Source organism: Macrobrachium rosenbergii, chromosome 44 (genome assembly GCF_040412425.1).
Source record: "Macrobrachium rosenbergii isolate ZJJX-2024 chromosome 44, ASM4041242v1, whole genome shotgun sequence".
NCBI lineage: Eukaryota > Metazoa > Arthropoda > Malacostraca > Decapoda > Palaemonidae > Macrobrachium > Macrobrachium rosenbergii.
The window spans coordinates 2,085,481-2,106,947 of record NC_089784.1 but is presented as its reverse complement, the minus strand read 5'-3'; the positions used below and the strand labels follow the sequence as shown (position 1 = coordinate 2,106,947).

The window sequence follows — 21,467 nt, the reverse complement described above, 5'->3', positions numbered from 1 at the left end:
ATGCAAGTTCATCACAACAATAAACCCCTTCTGATTAGGGAGGCTGCAACGTCCGGAATTTGTTCCACTGTCAAAATTATTCCTTGTTGAAACCTGGCTCCCTCTGCGTCTGTTGACCCTTTTATATTACTTGCAGTTGTCTACATGACTGCTGAATCTTTCAGATTGTCTCGCGTTATCTATGAATCAGCTCAGTTTGTTTTGTACTTTATCTAGTTTTAAGCATATCAGTACAGTCTTTTGGATTATCTGAGGTCTTTGTAATGTTCTTTAACCCTTTTTGATATTTTGCTGATACCTGCATGTCTTTTAAGTATATCTTAATTATTTGTAATAATTTGTATGCCTGCTTAATCTCTCAACAATCTCATTACGCTTAATCTTTTAGAAATTTCAATTACTGGCGTTTCACCTCACATCATTCGTGGCGGTGTGAATGCTGGATCATAGACTTAATTAGGAAACCAGTTCAAAAGTCGTATTCCGTAACTTAAGCAGGTAACATTACAATTCCAAGAATATTTTGCAGTCTGAGCGATAAACCTTCTGAGAGACCCTACAGATACACGAGAGATAAATGAACCTTCGCAGAAGGAATTAGGTACCAATCAGCATTTCATCACTGAAAACAATATCAGAGCACTGAGCATAACTCAAGGTTATGCAAATACAAATGAATAAGTAATGATGATAACGCGTCAGGTTTTCTCTCTTTCCATTACAACTCGGGGCTTTCCAGCAGTTTTAAAACATTCCCCTAATGAATTTATTACCTTCTTTTAGTTAAGTAATATCACGTAGCAATTACCATTTTTTTTTAACATTTCCGCCTTTCCTCTCCGTTGATTGATACGGTTATTTATTAACACGTCTCCCTATTTTTTTCTTTTCTACTTCATGCTGTTAACTTCTGCATGGGACGCAGCTTATTTTGCACTGTGCTATTACTCGAAATAATCGCTCTTACATGCAGATCGAGTCTGCATAACTTTCTCAGATGGAAGACTGGTATTGTTAGCATTTTTCACCATTCCTTACTTTTAGGTGGGAAAACTGTTCTTATAACCAGGGCCATTTTTAACACAGAAATTATGACTATTATCATCGTATGATCGCTTTTACCAGTTGGTAGTTACAGCCCAAGCGTATTCTCTTTAGCACACCCTACTAAGCCATTTTTTAAACTGCAGTATCTCTTGTATCGTGGGTTAATATTGGTAATTATGCACGTAAAAGCACGAATACGAATAATTACAAATTATCTAATTAATGTATAAGAAAGGTTTCATTACTGAAAACTTCGCGTAGTAATTGTCATTGATTGCTATTTGGAATAGGAATTTAATCATATTTTTTTCTGGATTAGTGTGAAATTCGGAGCAACTGAATTACTGCCAACACAGGTTTGAGAATCGTTAAGAGCCAAATGTGTTTACTTAATATGTATGTATGTATGTATGTATGTATGTATGTATGTATGTATGTATGTATGTATGTATGTATGTATGTACGTGTGTGTGTGTGATTTTAAGGAGGAGATGAATAGCAGATGTGAAGGTCTATACGCCAATAGAGAAAAGAAATGTAGTGTCTATAGGAACAAAACAATATGATTTTATCCAAAAACTACTTCTAAATGAATGTGCGTTCGTTGTTCATCAGTTTCAAATCATAACTAAAGGAAGTAAATTACAGGATTGCAGCTCTAACAATATGTATGAAAAAGCAGCTGCTGCCAGCAATTGTTAAAGCAAAAAATGTAAGTGAATTCTTGTTATTTCTCCAGAGGTAAAATATAAATCATGCGTTGTATTCCCACAATCAAAACTAGTCGTCATACGATAGATAAAAAAAAAAAATATGTTTACCGACTGAGGAGAAATCTCATATTTACATCAAAGACAGATGATACTCTCAGCAAAACGTTTTTTGCAATAATAAACATATACTTTAAAAAACATTTTCGTTTAATTATTTACTATACACAGAGCTGTAAAGTAGAACAAGAGTTTTACAAAGACAGATGATAATCGCAGCAAAACTTTTTTTACAAAAATAAAAATATACTTCAAAACCATTTTCGTTTAGTTAATTACTATACACAGAGCTGTAAAGCAAAACAAAAGTTTTACAAATGTAGCTTTCAGTGGTGTGTCAGTTGCAGCTAGGATAACCACATTCAAAATTAGGACAATCGCAGAACGTTGACCAGATATCAGTGGAGTGGAGAGGGGCAGATGGCAGGATATATCAGTATATTTAGTCAATGACAAGTTCTCCCAGGCGATTTGCATTTCAATCAAGGACAAAAGTAGAAAGCCCCACCCCTCTCTCTGCATAGAAATCACTTTATTAGGCTAAAAACAAGGAAAATGTATAATTTATTCATGAACTACATTTTCGTGGGCTACTTGTTTTCATTTCTCGCGACTGTGAATGGTGAAAGTAAATTATTATTATTATTATTATTATTATTATTATTATTATTATTATTATTATTATTATTATAGCAACAAGCTAGTCTAACTTAACCATTTTTTTCCGTACAAAATATTCCCATGACAGTAGCCGGTACATAGCTTTTATCTTTATGAATTTGATTAATAATTTCGAAGATCTACAAAATACAACGAAAAACATGAGACTGTTTGCTTGGTAGGAACTAATATTTCATTTATCTAGAGACTAAAATCTATGATGCATCGGAATTTCCTTTCCTAATGATAACAACAGTTCATTTTCAAGCAAAAATATAGCACTGAGAATATTTTTATGGAACTGCTACTAGGAAAAGTAATTTGCTTTCATGGGTGAAAACTTATGTAAAATTACGATTAGAATGGTAACAGTAAAATAAGCTGTACTCAAGGTTTGATAAAATCTATGTTTGGATTCCAAAGGTATGGTAAAGCACAGGTATTCACGTTTGAACATTTGTAGGTTTGTATAAAATTATGAATGCCACTTAGAAACTGAAATCGCTAGACGGCTGTCCATCGATCAGTGGAAAACATCGCATGGAAGAATACAAGCCTGAAAAATAATTTCATTTACTGCCTGAATAATAATTGCATTTACTTCCTGAATAATAACTGCATTTACTGCATAACAATTAAAGTTAAGACGATACCACAATAAGGAGACATAAGTTACCTTAGACTACAAGGAAATTTACGTAAGGTTACATGAAAACGTGAAGCTACTTTAAATCTTTAAAATATTCGCAAATCTATATTTAGACTTAACACTTGGCCGTGCACCTTTCAAGCACTCCCATGAACCTCACTCTTAGCAGTTTTGGGAAAACCATTCAAGCCATGACCTTAAAGATAAAATGCCGTGACTTCATAAACATGACGCTTATAATCAATTCTTTTAAAGCAGTGCTCCATTTGCAGAGGACCTGGTCCTCTCATCTTTCGGAAATCCTGGACCAAAGTCGGATTGTACAGAATCTCCTTCTTTAGTAATCTGCATTTTTAAATTAGAAGAAAGAAAGTCTTCCCATTAGCAACAGAACAACGTTACTGAAGAAGACAAAAGTTTTATATGCAAGATTTGGACTGAACGTATTCAATTTTCTTTGCACTAACACCTCGGTTCGTCATATAGCAGAAATACTCGTAAAATAATAAGGGGATAACAAATTGCAATGTGATGCGTTATTCTGATTTGTGAAAAGTATTTTCCAATAATTATTGTCTAAATCCCCTAAACCTATGTGGGAAATTAAGTTGCCTTTTAATGCTTGGGAAGGGAAAAAAATAAGAGAAAGCAACTTCTGCTGAATAACGGCAAGTCTTGGATAGAAAAAAAAATTTTTTTCGTCCTAAGGAAAATATAAAAAAAAAATTGTGCTTGTAAAATAGTGAACATGAATCGCACCACATGCTTTCACGGCGGAATTTACAACGTGCCTTTTAATCCTCAAAATTTTTGTATGAGCAAAATGCATTCCCAAAATTCCTCATGAAACTCTGTCCTCATCATGAATACCTAATGCCTAAGAAGCCTGTGTTTCCAGCGTGCTTTGTTATTCGGCTGTAAATATTACTTGGTACAAATGACAAAAGAAAATTTGAAACATTTTTGATAAATAACATTCGTAAAAATGTCATTAAGATTACTCATGTATGTATATATATATATATATATATATATATATATATATATATATATATATATATATATATATATATATATATATATATATATACATGTGTATATAAAATCTATAAAATATATCATATATATACATTTAATCTAACTGTATCTTTCCATATACAGTCTTAGATAGTTTACATATTATGAAAGACTAATTACTTCTTTTATGGACAAACTCAAGATGCGGGCCACTACAAGTTTTAAGCCGTAAATTATTTGGGCTGTACATTTTTAGACCCCGTTATTGTTCAGAGTGATATCACTGGTACTTTACAATCTCTCTCTCTCTCTCTCTCTCTCTCTCTCTCTCTCTCTCTCTCTCTCTCTCTCTCTCTCTCTCTCTCTCTCTGTATAACTTAGGCATAAACAAATGTTATTGCAACTTACAAACTATAATTAAGGGGAATTAGATGCCCTAGGTCAAGCCTATCCTTGCTAACTACGGTACTTAAATTTTCATAGATGCCATTATCACCAAGATGTCATTTCAATACGAATAAAATCAGCTAAACTTTGTATTTCTTGTGACAAGACTTGACTGGAAAAAATTGAGGTTTGTTAAGAAAACACTACAGAAATTAGTTGTTATACTGCCACTTGTTCACTTCTACACAGAGGATAGTCCAACGGTTAACCAAATGCCAATATATAGCCTAACCCCAAATAAATCAAATAAGTGAAGTGGAAAAGGGGATAGACGACGAATAAAAGGGTTAGAAGTGGATGGGATCAGACTTAGAAAAAAACAGGAGAATCTGCAACCTTTCAGAACACTGTTGTCTGTGAGTATTGTTGAGAAAGGTGTGCAATTAGATTAAGGCTACAAAAATAATGTCATGATACGGAAGTGATAGAAGAGTTTTCTCCTTAGAATTAGGGCGTAGTAGAAATGGTTACGATTGAAAACTTAAGCACAAGAGGAATTCGAAATCACTGCGCCACTTACAGTAGGTAAAATGGAAATGTATGCATTATTTTGTCAGGACCACAGCCAAACATACATGCATACCATACGATGTGTTGGTTATCCGGTATGATTAGAATACATTTAAAATAAAAAAAATAAAAGTTTTAGATTACATTCTAGTAGGTCTTGCTTTACAAAGGTAAGGAAATATGTGACGACACAGGATTATTTGAAGTGAAAACATCATAAATGTTTATTGAAATAATTACATTTTTTAAGAATATTTGTTTTCCTGTCTCGTTAATGCGTGCAAAGATAACATAAGTGAAACTTTATAAAATTACACTAAAAGTCGGTTTTTTTTTTTATTTTGCATTCAAGAGAAGTACCGAGTTAAGAAAACCAAAATTTTTTCTTGGTTGATGGGAAAAAATGGACTGAAAAAATAACTAATTGGAACTATAACACCATCAATAATAATGGTTCCACTCTCCACATACACGAATAAACAATGGTTATTATGCTATAATTCACTGAAATTAACTAATCAACTACATTCATTTGCTTCTTAAATGTAGGTAAGTTCCGTCTGAAAATAATGAGAAAATTAGTATTACTGGAAACATCCGAAACTTACAAACTGTAATGCATGAAGAAAGCCTACTCATTACTTTGCAGATTGCTTATTACGTTCGCAGACTTCTAATGAAAAGAAAAACATCAACTATTACACTCAAAACCGTAAAAAGTCAATTTGTTACGAGTTCTTTAATCTCTGCATATGTAACGAATGTATTCAGACTAAAGTTTTCTAAGCTGTCGCGATCCTGCGCAAAACATCATGCTCTAATCTTCCGATGTTTATAAACAACAGAACGTTAATCTTCCTCATAAATAAAAAATTAAATCACGGACAACAAAGTTGCAATGAATCGTAATTAGCCTACATTCAAGGAGATAGTTTGAAAGTCCAGGTAACGCGGAAGAAGAGTATGTGTTGTTCAGTCATGAAAGGTCATGTACCTGACCTGAGCGAGAGAGAGAGAGAGAGAGAGAGAGTGAGTGTGTGACCTTTGTAATCTAGTAACAAGTAACAGCTGCAGTATGAAAAATGGGAATAATGATAAACTGCTATTTGCATTGCTTGGCGGTCAAACCGGAAGCCTTCCAGACCCGAGTTACAAGAGGGAATGTGTCTCGTCAGCTTGAAGTTATTCATTCTCTTTAATCTTCTCTATTTAAAAGTGTTCGTTTCTAAACGCTCGTTGTTTATTTGGTTCTAAGACAGGTTTCAGTGATGAACTGAGACCCATTACAATCCATAAACTGAAATATAAAAAAAAAAGTAGATCAAGGCTTCTTTCCAGTGAAAAGCCACTGGGAGATCCTGAACCTTCTTCCTCAGTGTGTTCTTCCACTGACAGATCCTGAATCTTCCTCCTCAGTGTATTTTTGCTTTTAATTGTGTGACATTTAGGTGACACACTGAAGAGGAAGTGTGACACTTTGAAACCTGTTTGTGGCTTTTCACTAGTCCTCATCACAGTCTTCTATGGAGCCGGAAAACACACTCAATAAACCGTTTTTAAATGGAAGGATACCGTGCCTTGATAACGAATACTCGTTTCTTTCCCTTAAATAAATAACGAAAACTGTATTCTAAACAGTGGACCAGGACGTGATTTTATCAGGGTCAAAGTTAATAATAGCCACAGGAGAGGCTCGCCTAAGAAGTCAATTAAAGAATCACTTATACAAGAAGAGACTATAGCTATTGTGTGACTCAGTTTAATGTGAGGACATTAAAGTATTGACACTGCTTTTTCTTCATCATCAAACGTTACTGACAAAGGAATAAGTACGTCAGGGGGCGATTAAGGTAAAGAGTATGAAGGGTTTTAACACACTCAATATCAAAAGGTAACGCTTTGCCAGCCAAGTCATTCTGTAAAGTGGATGGTCATTCAGGAAAGAAAATCACCCCAGCTGTTCTTTTTTCAATTGTTAGCACGAACTGAGTAAGATATTTTGCAGCCAGTTAGAATGAGTGAACTTTCATTATTTGACATACTGTAACAATGTCAACTGATGGGAAATTAATTTAATTTTTTTTTAAAGATTCTTCAGGTACTTATCGAAATTATCGCATCTTGTATCTACCAGTAATAATTATCTCTAAATGATTCTACCCAAATATATGCATTTTCTTAAAGCCTTTTCTTCAAACCGGTTGATAATTCAAAAGTTATCAAAGTTAGACGTGCAAGGTTTTGCTACGAACTACATGTTACACTGGTAGTAAATTTCACATTTTCTCTTTATTCAAAATGCCTTGATATATTTCTTACACTATAACGTCAGCCTAAATTCAGTGGATTTTAAAATTGTCAACTAAGGAGTTTTTCTAAGATCCAAGTTATGCCTTTTCTTTTTATAATAAAATAAAATGCTTCCTAAACAGCCTTCCTTACCATACTATAATATGCTTCAGCACTGACATTGGAGCCCTCAAAAAAATATTCCTATACTTATACGATTACCTAAAAATATTTAGGACGAAAAAGGAATGTTCATTTCTTCCAAATGAAATCTTTGTATTGCTACAAAAACTTTCCTTACTCTTCAGAAGTGTTCAGTAAAAGTTGGGACGACATGAGGAGTTATATTGGTTGAAAGTTATTAGTTTGCTTCTTTATAAGACAAACAGCTAGTGGCTGAAACTACTGAAGAAAATATTCTTTACCTGAGGCTTCGTGTTTACAAAGATGTCGCTTTACAATATCTCACTTAGATTCCGCACGAAAACACGAGGTTGTTTCCACGTCTCCGGAAAATACGGAAGTTTGCAAATCCTCGTCGCTCGAGATCAAATTATATTTTAAAGCTACGTCGTCAGAGGGGGAAGAAGGACTGAATCTTTTGAATATTATCTGATTAGCGCATACGATTAAATCAATATAATTTCTTCTTGCTAAATATTACATTTCTACCCTTTATTCCCTTTTTACGTTTTCTAAACTAAAGTTGATACTAGCTTAGAAAACGTAAAAATGAGATAAAGGATAGAAATGCAATATTTCGGAAAATACTGCCAAAGAAATCCACACTCAAAAAAAAAGATTTAGTTTTACAATTCATATAATAGATGAGCCAGGATAATTTTTCACGCCAAGCAATCGATCACGACATACCTTGAAACATCGGAACACTCAACGAAAAGTCATACTTAAAAAAAAAAAAAAAAAAAAAAACTCCATATTTTAAAACGGCTAAAAAAAAAAAAAACTCTTGGGTGGAAAGGAGAACCTTTTTTTTTTTTTACACTTCAAGTTATGCCACTGCATCTTTTCGGAGGCAATGTGAACACCAAAGGCCCATCGAGGTACTGAGGTAAAGAATTTGTTCGGACAAGAGGTTTTCGGCCTCGCTCTCTGAGCGGATATTGCAAGAGGGTTCGCCTGCAGCCGTCCTTTTTATTTTATTTCACCCTTCGTCTTTTGCAGTAAAGAGAATGTGGAGGCAAAAATTTGGAAACGTATCACCCTAGAACGGTTTTTTTTCTTGCGGAAGATTTTTGAAAGAAAGAAACGTGTAAAATATAAAATTGTATATAGCAAAGTAATTCTTTTGCAGTAAAGAGAATGTGGAGGCAAAAATTTGGAAACGTATCACCCTAGAACGGTTTTTTTCTTGCGGAAGATTTTTGAAAAAAAGAAACGTGGAAAATATAAAATTCGCAACAAAGAAACTGTTGTTATCAATATACATTGTTTAGCAAAGTAATTTTAATGAGCATTATCCATATCGTTAAAGAACAAGAAAGTTATGTGGAGGCAAAAATTTGGAAATGTATCACCCTAAAACGGTTTATTTCTTGCGGAAGATTTTTGAAAAAAAGAAACGTTTAAAATATAAAATTCGCAACAAAGAAGCTGTTGTTATTATATATAACAAACTAATTTTAATGAACATGATTCATATCGTTAATGAACAAGAAAGTTATTTATTATACCATTTATTTAACGAAATATAATAGGCAAGACATTCTAGCTGGAAATAAGATATCGCATCATTTAGTAATAATTACAATTCACACTCCTTTACCAGTATTGGAATGCCCTTACAGAGACATCCTTTTGACGGCAAAATCTTTTCACACAGTTCTGTTCAATTACTGAACACAAGGCGGGAAAATGAACTTCGTTTCAACAAGAAAATTATTAGGTAAAAGAGCCAAAATAATACACCGAAATTAAATTACATTACCAGCAGTTATGACAACGATCCTATCAACATGCTTATCAATATACATGAGCGTACAGTATGCCTACACACATGCATAGAGAATCAGACATTTCCATGTTTATAATACAAACGTAATTAGGCAACGTGTATTTCCTATACACAGTTTTATGTTGTTGATTTTCCTACTTCAATCCGTTGAAGAGAATTTGATGTTGTTTCATGGTGTCATTAATCATTCCTTTGGGAATTCGAGGATGTCTTCTGTAAAGCATAACTCTCAGTGAACTTTTATTTGGAAATTGGTAAAACAAAAATCCACTAATTATTCATCGTTACTGTTGAAAGAAAAGGAATATACGGATTTGATGCTCAATTTTACAGGGATATAAAACTAGTTTTAAACACTATTTTTCATAGAGAGAGGCCATTCCAGTCAAATCTTTTTGCAAACGAAGGGAACCCAACGAATTACGAATAAAAAATGCCTCGAAAAACATTAGTTTTAAACACTGTTTTTAATAGAGAGAGGCCATTCTAGTCAAATCTTTTTGTAAACGAAGGGAATCGAACGAATTACGAATAAAAAAAGCCTCGAAAAGACTTTCAAAATACGACGAACACTGAAGAAAAGGAACGGCGAAAGGACATCTGTGTTCCTGATAGAAAATCTGTTTCTTTTCCTTTTTAAGCCTATAGGCAGACTTTTAAAGACATGCGATATAAACGCACACTATATTTCATCGCCAGAGAGCCTGAATTAAAAAAAAAAAATATGGCATTCAATGTCTCTTCATACGAAACATACACACGGAAGATCTCATACAACCCAAACGATTAAGAGGACAACAGCTTTAAGAGGTTTGTCAGATAACTGGAGTGTTTGCTTAAGAAAAAAAAAAAATTGGAACTTCGAGAGGGTAAATCTATCAAGATTTATAAAAATTATTTTCACTGAGTAATATATATATGTATATATATATATATATATATATATATATATATATATATATATATATATATATATATATATATATCACCCCGCTTGGGCGTTTCCGGAAGTTTTGACTCTCAGGCTGTCAGCAATCAATTGGGGTTGAATTACAAGGCGAATACTTTAGAAAGATGCTTATGAACTATTTCCATTGCCTGTGATACTGTATATGTATATACGAGAATATGTGTATATATATATATATATATATATATATATATATATATATATATGAGTGTGTAGTATATATGTATATGCGTGTGTATGTATGTGTATGTGTGTGTGTGTGTGTGCGTGTGTGGTAAATAGATAGATAAAAAGACAGACATAGAAAAACAGACATGTATAAAACTGTGGGTTTACGCATCTACAACAATGTATGACTATTCATATACATAAGTCTGATCTACAAAAATAATACAATGCATGACATTTTGACGATTACCTCGATTTTATAATGAGAAAAACATCAGTCCCGAACAGTGTGAATTACTAACTTCCAACCGTGTTATTTTGAGTAAAACATGCCGACTCTCAACAAGCCCAACAGAAGACCATTTCATTATTTCTCCCATCTCACGTAACATAAAGGTATAATAATAAATAATAATAATAATAATAATAATAATAATAATAATAATAATAATAATAATAATAATAATAATAATAATAATAATAATAAAAATTGTTGGGTAATAGTAGATCAGTAGTTACATCATGTGATCCCCCAAAAAAGTAACAACATATATATATATATATATATATATATATATATATATATATATATATATATATATATATATATATATATATATATATACTGTATATATGTATATAAATTATACTCTGTATGTCATGTGTATGTGTGCACGTAATTGTGTGTATGTGTTTGCATACTACTATATATATATATATATATATATATATATATATATATATATATATATATATATATATATATATATATATATATATATACATATATATATAAGGAAAAGCAACCCTCATTAATATATATAGCCTATTATTCAAATTTATTTTAAATAAAGCTTCAGTCTTTTTCACCTACGGTTGCAATAACCTTGCGCGTAATGACTGCAATAACAATTTGCAAGGATAATTGGCCATCACACAGAGCTAGCTCTGCCTCATAGATTTATTCAGTTCATTAATGACGTCCTCTATACGAAGCTCGCGAGGCCTTTTAATTCGAAAAGAACCAATTTCATAACCATTCATGAGAGTCATTATTCTTGTGAAAGACTCAGGTCCGGCAAAGGAGGAATGATGTGAAGATTAACCAAATCTTTTGGCACTGTACTAAATACTGCGACAGATTTTGGCACTGGGTCATAATATGGCACAGGGACCACATGATTATAAACCATTCCCTACGGTAAAAACAGAAGCTCGGCTTTTATTAGGAATCTTTTCCAATATCAAAACATGAAAATATGAAAACACAACTTTCATATGGATGACAAAGGAATCAGATGTCAGGGAAAATGGTTAAGAGGCAATATATATCTATTTCCCAACATTAGTGTTCACTGGTAATAATTTCCATTCGAAAGTAATTGTTGTAATTCAAAGCTAATTGCTGTATACCTCTCTAATTAGTCTTACATTCTGCGGCATAATTATGTATTCGGGGGCCGGGGCAAGAATGTTGATCTTACTATATTTTATGATATTTGTTTCTCAAGGAATGTGTAGAACGCCTTCATTCTTTCACAAATTTCTGTCAGAGGATCGCTCGTTACATAAAAGAAGAAGAAGAAGAAGAAGAAGAAGAAGAAGAAGAAGAAGAAGAAGAAGAAGAGATACCACAATTGATATTAGAGGTAGGTTCAATTATGGGGAGAAATTTAACTAGTAAACAAATTTTGCTTTCAAACCATCTGCTATTCTAATATTTTGCATGTTTATTTATGCCCTTAACCGTGTATGTAGGATCATATGTATTTTACAATTATTTTTTTCATACTGAAAATAATATCTTAAGAAACAACTCATACATGACAAAAAAAAAAAAAATTTTCTAAATCTTTTCCCCATTAACTTTTAAGCCGGCCACAACGACCACACAGCGAAACTTTGCCTTTTATTTTCCTTGCATCGATTTCTTTATCAGAAACAACGAACTATCTAAGCACAGGGCTACGAAACAAATAGAGGTGATAAAAAGTAATAGCTACCATACTCACTCTCCTCGACATTCCTCGCATGGCAGCTAGACAACGCGATCAGCCACACTAAAATCCACAGATTCTCTTTGGCAATCATTGTACCATAGGTTCCCGTGTGGATTTTTGGTCTGTGTCGTGCTTCCTAACCACTGCGGTAGAAGCTGTGCATGTTCTAGCCCATCTGGGCAGCAGGGCCACCATCCAGAATGCAGTTTTCCTCTTTGGAACCACAGTATTTCCAAAAATGAATTTCTTTTTCTTATTATTATTTCTATATATTCTAATCTATGCAACTCGCTTTATTTTTCAGCATCCCTTCACACGACGGACACCCATACTCGAGGGCAGTATGTGAGAACTGATATAACCGACACACTCCTGACGAATCATTACTGTCTTTTACGAATGCAAGTTTCTCTTTCCAGTTTTCTCTCTCTTGCGATCATTGAAATGGTCCTTGCTCGAATGTATATGCTATATCCCAGCAACGTCCACTTTTCGAAAGCGCCGATATATCTACGCGAGAGGGGGGCACAGGATTTTCTTCTTCTTTTCGAGAGGGGTAAAGAGGCTCGTTTGCTATATCTGCCACAAGAGCAAAGGGCTGGTCTAGAGAGTGAGGAAGAAAAGGGGGGTGGGAGATTCGCGAAGAGATGGCGGGCAATGGTGTAGCCTAGACACTGGTTGGAGCAAGACTAGAGAGGGCCCCGGTTACCAGCATCACAGCCACATCTCCTCTCTCTCTCCTCTCTCTCTCTCTCTCTCTCTCTCTCTCTCTCTCTCACACACACACTCTCTCTCTCTCTTACCATATCCCCGACCCCCGAGCTCTCTCTCTCTCTCTCTCTCTCTCTCTCTCTCTCTCTCTCTCTCTCTCTCTCTCTCTGTGTTAGCAAACCAGACAGACTGCCATTTCAGCAATCTAGCATTTTTGTGACTACTTGGTGAATGCGAAGAAAGATGGTGTTCATGATTATTACGAAAATCTGGGATATTTATTCCTGTCCGTATTAATTGCTACAACGTCACAGAGTTCACATTTCTTCTGGCGATATAAAAAAAGGAAAAAAGATACTACGTATATTTGAAAAATATATGTGTAAGATAAGTTTATTTGTTTACCGTAACATATATTCAACTACTATCGATCAATTGTACAAAAGACTACAATAACAGTTTACAAACGAAACATTCAATAAGAATAACAATACACGAATCAGTGAAACAAGCAATAGTATGCGAAGCGTTCTCGAGAAAAAAGAAAATGCGTTAATGTTCCACACTAGCGCTGGAAGATGTGGAGAGCTTTCACCACTAGAGGGAAGCACCTCTCGGACGGCTTTCTCTCTGGGCCCTCTCTCTCTCTCTCTCTCTCTTTCTGTCTCTTCTTGAATGCTTGGAGATTCGTAGCTTATATGTCCAAGATAGAGACGTAATTTGGCTTCTCGTCATTAGCAATGTATCTTCAGCTGTGACAGAAGCTGCAAGTATTTCTTAATCTTCCTCTCTTTCTCAGTCTGTGTATGTGTGTGTGTGTGTATATGTGTGTGTGTGTGTATATATATATATATATATATATATATATATATATATATATATATATATATATATATATATATATATATATATATATATATATATAAATATATATATATATATATATATATATATATATATATATATATATATATATATATATATATATATTATATGTGTGTTATATATATATATATACATATCATAAATGTTGCCTGTTCGAACTCTCTTCCTTGCTTTAATCGAATACGAGAAGTTTATCTTAGTTAAAGTAAGAAGGCAGGCAATGTAGGAAGAACGAGCGGGAAGCCGTGTTTTCGATTTAGAAATGTTATCAAATTCCATACCCCAACAGCCGAGACTTTAGCTTAAGAGTGCCGTAAATCAGGGATAGGTTTTGCTAGGACAGAAGAGGCACTGTTCCTACAGCACAGTCTTCTCAATCCTATGTACTGGCGAGTCTATTGTCATTCCAGGTCAAGGCCTGGGTAGGCGGAGTTTTGAAGCAAGCACATGAGAAACTGCCCCAGCTCTGGACTTTCCACGCAGCCGTCACAGGGTCAGGATGTGACCAGGCTCTCGTCCAAGCATTATTTGTTTTTCCCTCCTTTATTCAAACCGAGGAGAAATTTGCTATTTCAATGGACCAAGGATTCTCATGCAACTGATCACTGCATTAGCTAATCTAGCGGTATGCTTGATTTGACAATTGCTCCCAGTTCTCTTTCCCTTCGACTGCAACTCTCATTTTCCCTTGTGCAGATTTTCCCCTCTTAAACAGTCACTGACTAAGAAAGCCTAGTAAAACATATCCCACTTATGAGGTCATCCATCAAGTACAATTACTGTTGCCAAGTGAAGTCACATAACTTATCCTCCATGGTGCTAAATATATTACTTTTTAACTAAGAATCATCCCCTTGTGATTTGTAATGACACGTGAGTGTTTCTGTATATCTGGATATGCCCTTTTTCCAGAATTACGTATACCTTGTGCCTGCGCAACATCCTCTTTCTTGGAGAAGAATCTGCATCATTAGTATCACGAAGCCTTAATTCGACCTTGCAGTAAATTGCTGATACAGAGTCTGAGAAACCTAAATATGTTGTGTTCATTCTATGTAGCATCAAGATTTGTCCGAAGTCGGACTAATATTCAGAGCTGCTGTTAGCTCCTGTAAATAATCCATTTAATTTTATTTTGCTTGTGTTGCTGAAACTAGCATTCCAGTAAGATTGCTGAATTCATTTCTGTGGTTATGAATAAATCTCTATTCTTTGTTAACAAGTGTTAACTGGTGACCTGATCTCTTCACTATCTGTCCTTTAGAGTTAAAATTGGCCTCAATTGACAGAATTACATGGGTCTCAGGTAAAGCAATGCAATATAATTCAAAGTAAATAATAACTAAACTCATTAGCTGAGGGACCCACGTAATAATATATATATATATATATATATATATATATATATATATATATATATATATATATATATATATACACACAGACGGAGAAAGAGAGGAAGATTAAGAAACACCTTCAGCTTCTGTCATAGTTGAAGAAACCTTCCTAATGACAAGAGGCTAAATTACTTCTCTATCTACGACACACGGGCTACGAATCTCCAAGCATTTAAGCATTTACATATACTTATTTAGCTTTACCTATTCATCCATTTTAAGATTTACTTTATTGTCAAAACTCCCCTTAAGAGAGATCAAAGCTCCTCACTCCAGGAAATGAAGGAGAGTAATAGGTATAAGATGTGAGGGTGGTATTAGATAGAAAATATGCCACAATTTGAATTAGTCCTCATAATCAAAGAAAAACCTCTGAGACATATTCGTACGCGATGAGACCTCTGCGACAAAGTACATTCATTTTTTTTTCTTGAAGGTTTTGTTTAGATTACCAGCGTGTTCTAATAAATGAATAATGATTAAGTGAAAAACGGAATGAAAATATGCTTCTTCGGCTAAAGAACTGGCTTTTCAGAATACTGAACTCGCGGGAGACGGATACGACCTTATAATTAGGAAATCTACGAAAGAAAAAACCAAATTAAATTTTAAAAATGCAAGTACATTCGGATACAGTGTTTTGAAAAACGAAATATAGAAGCACTGTAACAGAAGGATGAAAATTCGCGCAAATAAAAAAGAAAAAAACTCACAGAATCTAGGCGTATGGTGAGGAAGAGAAGAAATCTCAAAATTAAGGATCAAGTTAAAAAAAAAAAGTCACTGAAACTGACTCTTTGAAATATGAAAAACGGCAAAAGAAAAAAAAAAAACTCGACAGATAAAAGGGACGGGAAACGAACATTTTCATGCCACGACTTTTTCGAATGTCTCTGAGAGCAACATGCAAGCAGGAAGAGATTCCCGAAGACTAAAGGCTAAGGAAGGACGTATGTGCCAAACCGGTCCTCTTGAGACGGGGATTATTTGGGAATTAATAGAAACGAAAGATCGAGAGCTGAGTAAATAAAAAAAGTCAATATCGGACCCAGCCCGTTTTGCCTTTTGTGCTGGTAAGTATGTTGCAGTAAACATGTGACGTGAACGTTTGAAGCTTTCCATTCGCTAAATGCACAACAAACTCTTTTTCGCCCGTTTATTGCCTGATCATACATAACGACCAGTAGAGTATTTTATCTATTTTCCGTGTAAGCGATAAAGTGCACTGGCATTCAAAAATATACGTTATCTAAAACTGGACGCTCAAAATCCAGCCTTCTTTTGTATGGGTTCATGCAGAAAAAACAGGATTGATCCAATATTATTAAACATTTGTGCTAGTATATTTGTCAAAGCTAAAATAAAGTCGAGTGGTACTTTGCATAATGAATAAATAGAGTATCAAACACATACACACATATAATATATATATGTAGTATATATATATATATATATATATATATATATATATATATATATATATATATATATATATATATATATATATGTATATGTATATATATATACAGTGTATCACCGTCAAAATGTTTCCCATCACAAGGGCTGCCTTCGGAAGATAAACAATATAACCTCAGCGTCAAGAAAGTTTCGCAGTATTAATTTCTTCAGACACCTAGACAGAAAGTTCCCCATCACGCTCTTTCTCGCCACCTGGGCATTGCAGCCCTTCCATCCCAATACCCACTTTCCACCTATACTATGGAAACTGTGAATTTCAGTATCTTCATTTTTTTTTTTATTTGCGGTTCAACAATCCTCCGTGCACTCGAAGTTTGGCTTTCATAAACGCAACACATCTTTTCCCTACCTCTTACTCACACTCTGCTATCTTCCTGGCTTCCCCTATTGCTTCATTTGTTAAAACTAACTCCTAGTTTAACAATAAAATGCTTACATTTTTCCCCATTCATATTAACATTCATTGCTCCACTTTCCTTGCACTCATTCTCCCTTCACAACCTTACTCTTACTAGCACTGACTTGCTCATCTTGCAAACAACTGCAAACTCTTTAGGTTTTGTTGTTTTTCCACTCTCCCCAGTCACTACTCTTTCACCTAACATCGACCATTACCACCCCCTTTCTTATCACACAATCATGCCCCTACATCTGCAGACCTTTCTCTAGCTGCTTGCATCACTGTTTATAATAACTTCTCTACTAAAACTGGAATACATTCTGTATATTAGGTTTACATAACATATTTATAAATACTCGCCTGACGAGCTGACGATACCAAATACGTGCTGAATCTTTATCGAGATCATTTACACTTCCTCCATTGAATATTTTCAAGACTAATATTATAAAGACTAATATTATAAAACCCAGATTATGCTACATACTCAACATTTGTTTTATTTACATCTCCTTCGCACGCCACGTTTAATAAAAATTATGAAAGTTCCGGCCAATGTTGTATAAGTTTTGGAAAAAGAAATGAACAGTTTATTGTGTATAAGTTTTGGAAAAAGAAATGAACAGTTTATTGTGTATAAGTTTTGGAAAAAGAAATGAACAGTTTATTGTGTATAAGTTTTGGAAAAAGAAATGAACAGTTTATTGTGTATAAGTTTTGGAAAAAGAAATGAACAGTTTATTGTGGGAAAACCTATAAAATCCACCATTTAAACACGATTGAACAGTCCCGGAAAAGTTTGTACATATAAGATATCTAGAAACTTTGAGCACTGAATATATTTTCATGAATATATCAATAAATAAAAAATATATACTTTAATTTAGGATCGCGCCCATAAACTTAATCTGTATAAAATAGAGATTAAAAATACAAAAATACAGTACCATGAGTCTTCAAATGGAGAAACAAAAACCACATGCAAATGTACATATATATATATATATATATATATATATATATATATATATATATATATATATATATATATATATATATATATATATATATATATATATATAGAGAGAGAGAGAGAGAGAGAGAGAGAGAGAGAGAGAGAGAGAGAGAGAGAGAGAGAGAGAGAGAGAGAGAGAGAGAGAGTGTATATATATATATATATATATATATATATATATATATATATATATATATATATATATATATATATATATATATATATATATATATAATTTATAACACGACCATTTTACAGCATTTAGGTTCTAAGATAAGTATCGGTTTAGATAACTCGAATCACTTAATGGGGCAAATTTGGATGCTACATCAAAGTTGCCTACCCATGAAGATGAGAGATGTTGGCATTCACCTGTCACAGAATAAAATTATTTCATGCTATAAAATTATGTAATGAAATTACTTATTTTCAAATTGTCACCGAAAGACCTTATCATTAGTAACTAAACAGTACATTATTATTATTATTATTATTATTATTATTATTATTATTATTATTATTATTATTATTATTATTATTATTATTACTGTCCAGCAATAAAAGCTATTTCTGATGCAAATAATTTACCCGTTTAATTATGAAAGTGTGAAGTATAATCAGAAATTAAACGCAACTGGTTGATGATTCCATTATAAACAGGTCACTGCTTAGCAAGATATAATAAAATGAATGAGTATCTAAAGATATGTGCATTGTATTTTTAGAGCTTATAGAATGAAAGTGTTGCTTACAAAAATTAGAATGAAAAATTTCACAGTAAAATCAGAATATACTTTCTGAGCCATGTAATATCCTAAGTATTAATATTTTCTTAATGAGTTAAATGACGTTCCACTGAGAAAACTCTTGTTATTAATAACAAGACTATCAGTTGAAGAGAAGATTTCTCTTTGTATAATTACATTTTATTGACGCAGCCATGGGCAGGACGGATGTTTCTTACGTCATGAGGAAGAGTCTGTTTATTCATGACCAATTTGTTTCCCATAGTTTTTTTTATTCTTTTTTATTAATCAAATATTTTTTTTATTAATCAAATATATTTTTCTTTTATTAACCAAATATTTTTGTCTTTTATTAATCAAAAATTTTTTTCTTTTATTGATCAAATATTTATAAGCATCTTTATCATTAGCGTGTTCAAGTATATGAAATGATTCAGGAGTTGGCATCTTTTTGCGGAAACGAAATAAACTTTTTGGTGCTAATTTTGACACAGTAAATCATCTGCATATTATATTTAAATTCAGTGGCACACAAGAAGGTACAAAATATACACATTCGTCGCCACTGAATCAGAGCACTCATGCAGATTTAATTATACGGGGATAGGTTAATGACACGGTATTTGAGGGTGAAGAAAACAAAACATTATAAAGTACGTGGAAAATGGAGTAGGAAAATTTCCATACAAAACATTACATTGTATGATGGCATCATTGGGTAAAACAGTTTCCGACTATTGTTTGTTTACTTCTGAACTTGATTGGCAGGAAAAAATTAACCATGTTAAGATTAATTGATTGCACATATAATGTGCACACAGAACTAAAGGTAAACTTATATAAAACAAACATCTAAGACAAAGAAGTGGAAAAAGTAGCCTAACCAAAGGTGAAAGATGGATAAAATTGTCTTCAAGGGGTTTGATAGAGCAGTAATTAGGACAATTCACTTTCTATCAAGATCATATAAAACTTTAAAGATTTTGGGAAGGAGAAGGAGAGGGAGATGTTAGCTGTTCAGGAATGTCAGTCGTGTCAGAATCACACTTAACAGAATTCTGATTGTCATGACAGGGTACCCATGAAAAAACGGTCACCAATCTACCGATGAGGCTTTTGCACAGATATCTGAAGACTGGTGATCTTTCCTTTCACTACAAAGTGAGTATTCTCTAATTGTCACTCTATAAGGTTTGCTGTAGCATACTGCATTTAGCACAATGCTGAAATAAGTTAAAGTATGTGTGCCATGCGATTACAATTTCTGATTTGAATCAACGTGAGGAGTTTCATCCATTACGTCCTAAAATAAAAAAAAAAAAGGGAGCATGGCCATTCCATTACCAACATTAGTCTTTCATGAATTTATTTCAAGTATCCATGAATATTAGCCTTAATCGCAGCTAAGCTACCAGAGAGAGAGAGAGAGAGAGAGAGAGAGAGAGAGAGAGAGAGAGAGAGAGAGATGGTGAGGTAATATAAAATCTGCAACTTTATAGGATTATCCTTTAGCGCCAAATTTCTCCCGAGCTATTAAGTGCAGCGGCGCAAAGGGAAAAGTCCCGTAACATAAACTATCGATTGCCATAAGTCGAACAATTTAAGACCCGGTGCAATTGCTTCGACAGACGATGTCGAAGAAAGGCATAAACGACTGTCTCTGGTCTTTTCCTGTCTAGCTGTAAGCAGCAGAAGATCCCAAAGATGCCTCATTGTCCGGGTTTCTTTCGACGATTCATATCACTTAATCAATCTGACACAGATAATTGTAAAGTAGAACTCGCGCGATCATAAGGGTGAACTTGAAGGTGTCTATTGTCACTAATAACCCTTAAGGTTACAAACACTATTTATGAATAGAAAAAAATATAAGGGGAGGGAAATTTCGACTTTTACAAAGGAATTTTTTTTTAACTGAGTATTCATAGCTTGCAAGAAGCCTAATCTGTGATCATTTAAATTCTAAAATCTCCGTCTATGTCCCGTTTATCCTCAAGTTTTGCCATCTCTCTCTCTCTCTCTCTCTCTCTCTCTCTCTCTCTCTCTCTCTCTCTCTCTCTCTCTCATATAAACACGCTCAGACAACGATTGTGTACTGTTTGAGATAAATTTTGCATATGGAATAGTCTACAAGCTTCAGAAGCCCTGTCTCAAATCTGGAGACATGGTAATCAGTTATCAATGTTGTTAAAAATTTTCGAAACGCAAACCAAATATTCTTTATAATTACGACTTTTTGGCTTCAACACGGGCTTATGCTTGTGAAGGCTACAGAAATTACATCTACACATTTTATGTATGCATTATAGCAAATATAAAATACTAAAAAACT

The 21,467-nt window shown here is 33.6% G+C and overlaps 1 protein-coding gene across 2 annotated transcripts in view; it reads right to left on the bottom strand.

Moving 5' to 3' along the window:
* The window catches only part of LOC136829259 (nephrin-like), a 540,754-nt gene that overhangs the window by 219,533 nt on the left and 299,754 nt on the right, over positions 1-21,467 (bottom strand). The window contains exon 1 of one of the 2 annotated variants that reach the window (XM_067087601.1): positions 12,515-13,193. The exons of the other annotated variant lie outside the window; for it this stretch is intronic. Coding sequence (XP_066943702.1) covers positions 12,515-12,593 — 79 coding nt within the window. The 5' untranslated portion in view covers positions 12,594-13,193. Of the gene's footprint in view, positions 1-12,514; positions 13,194-21,467 lie in introns of those variants that run through there. 2 annotated transcript variants of the gene reach the window in all.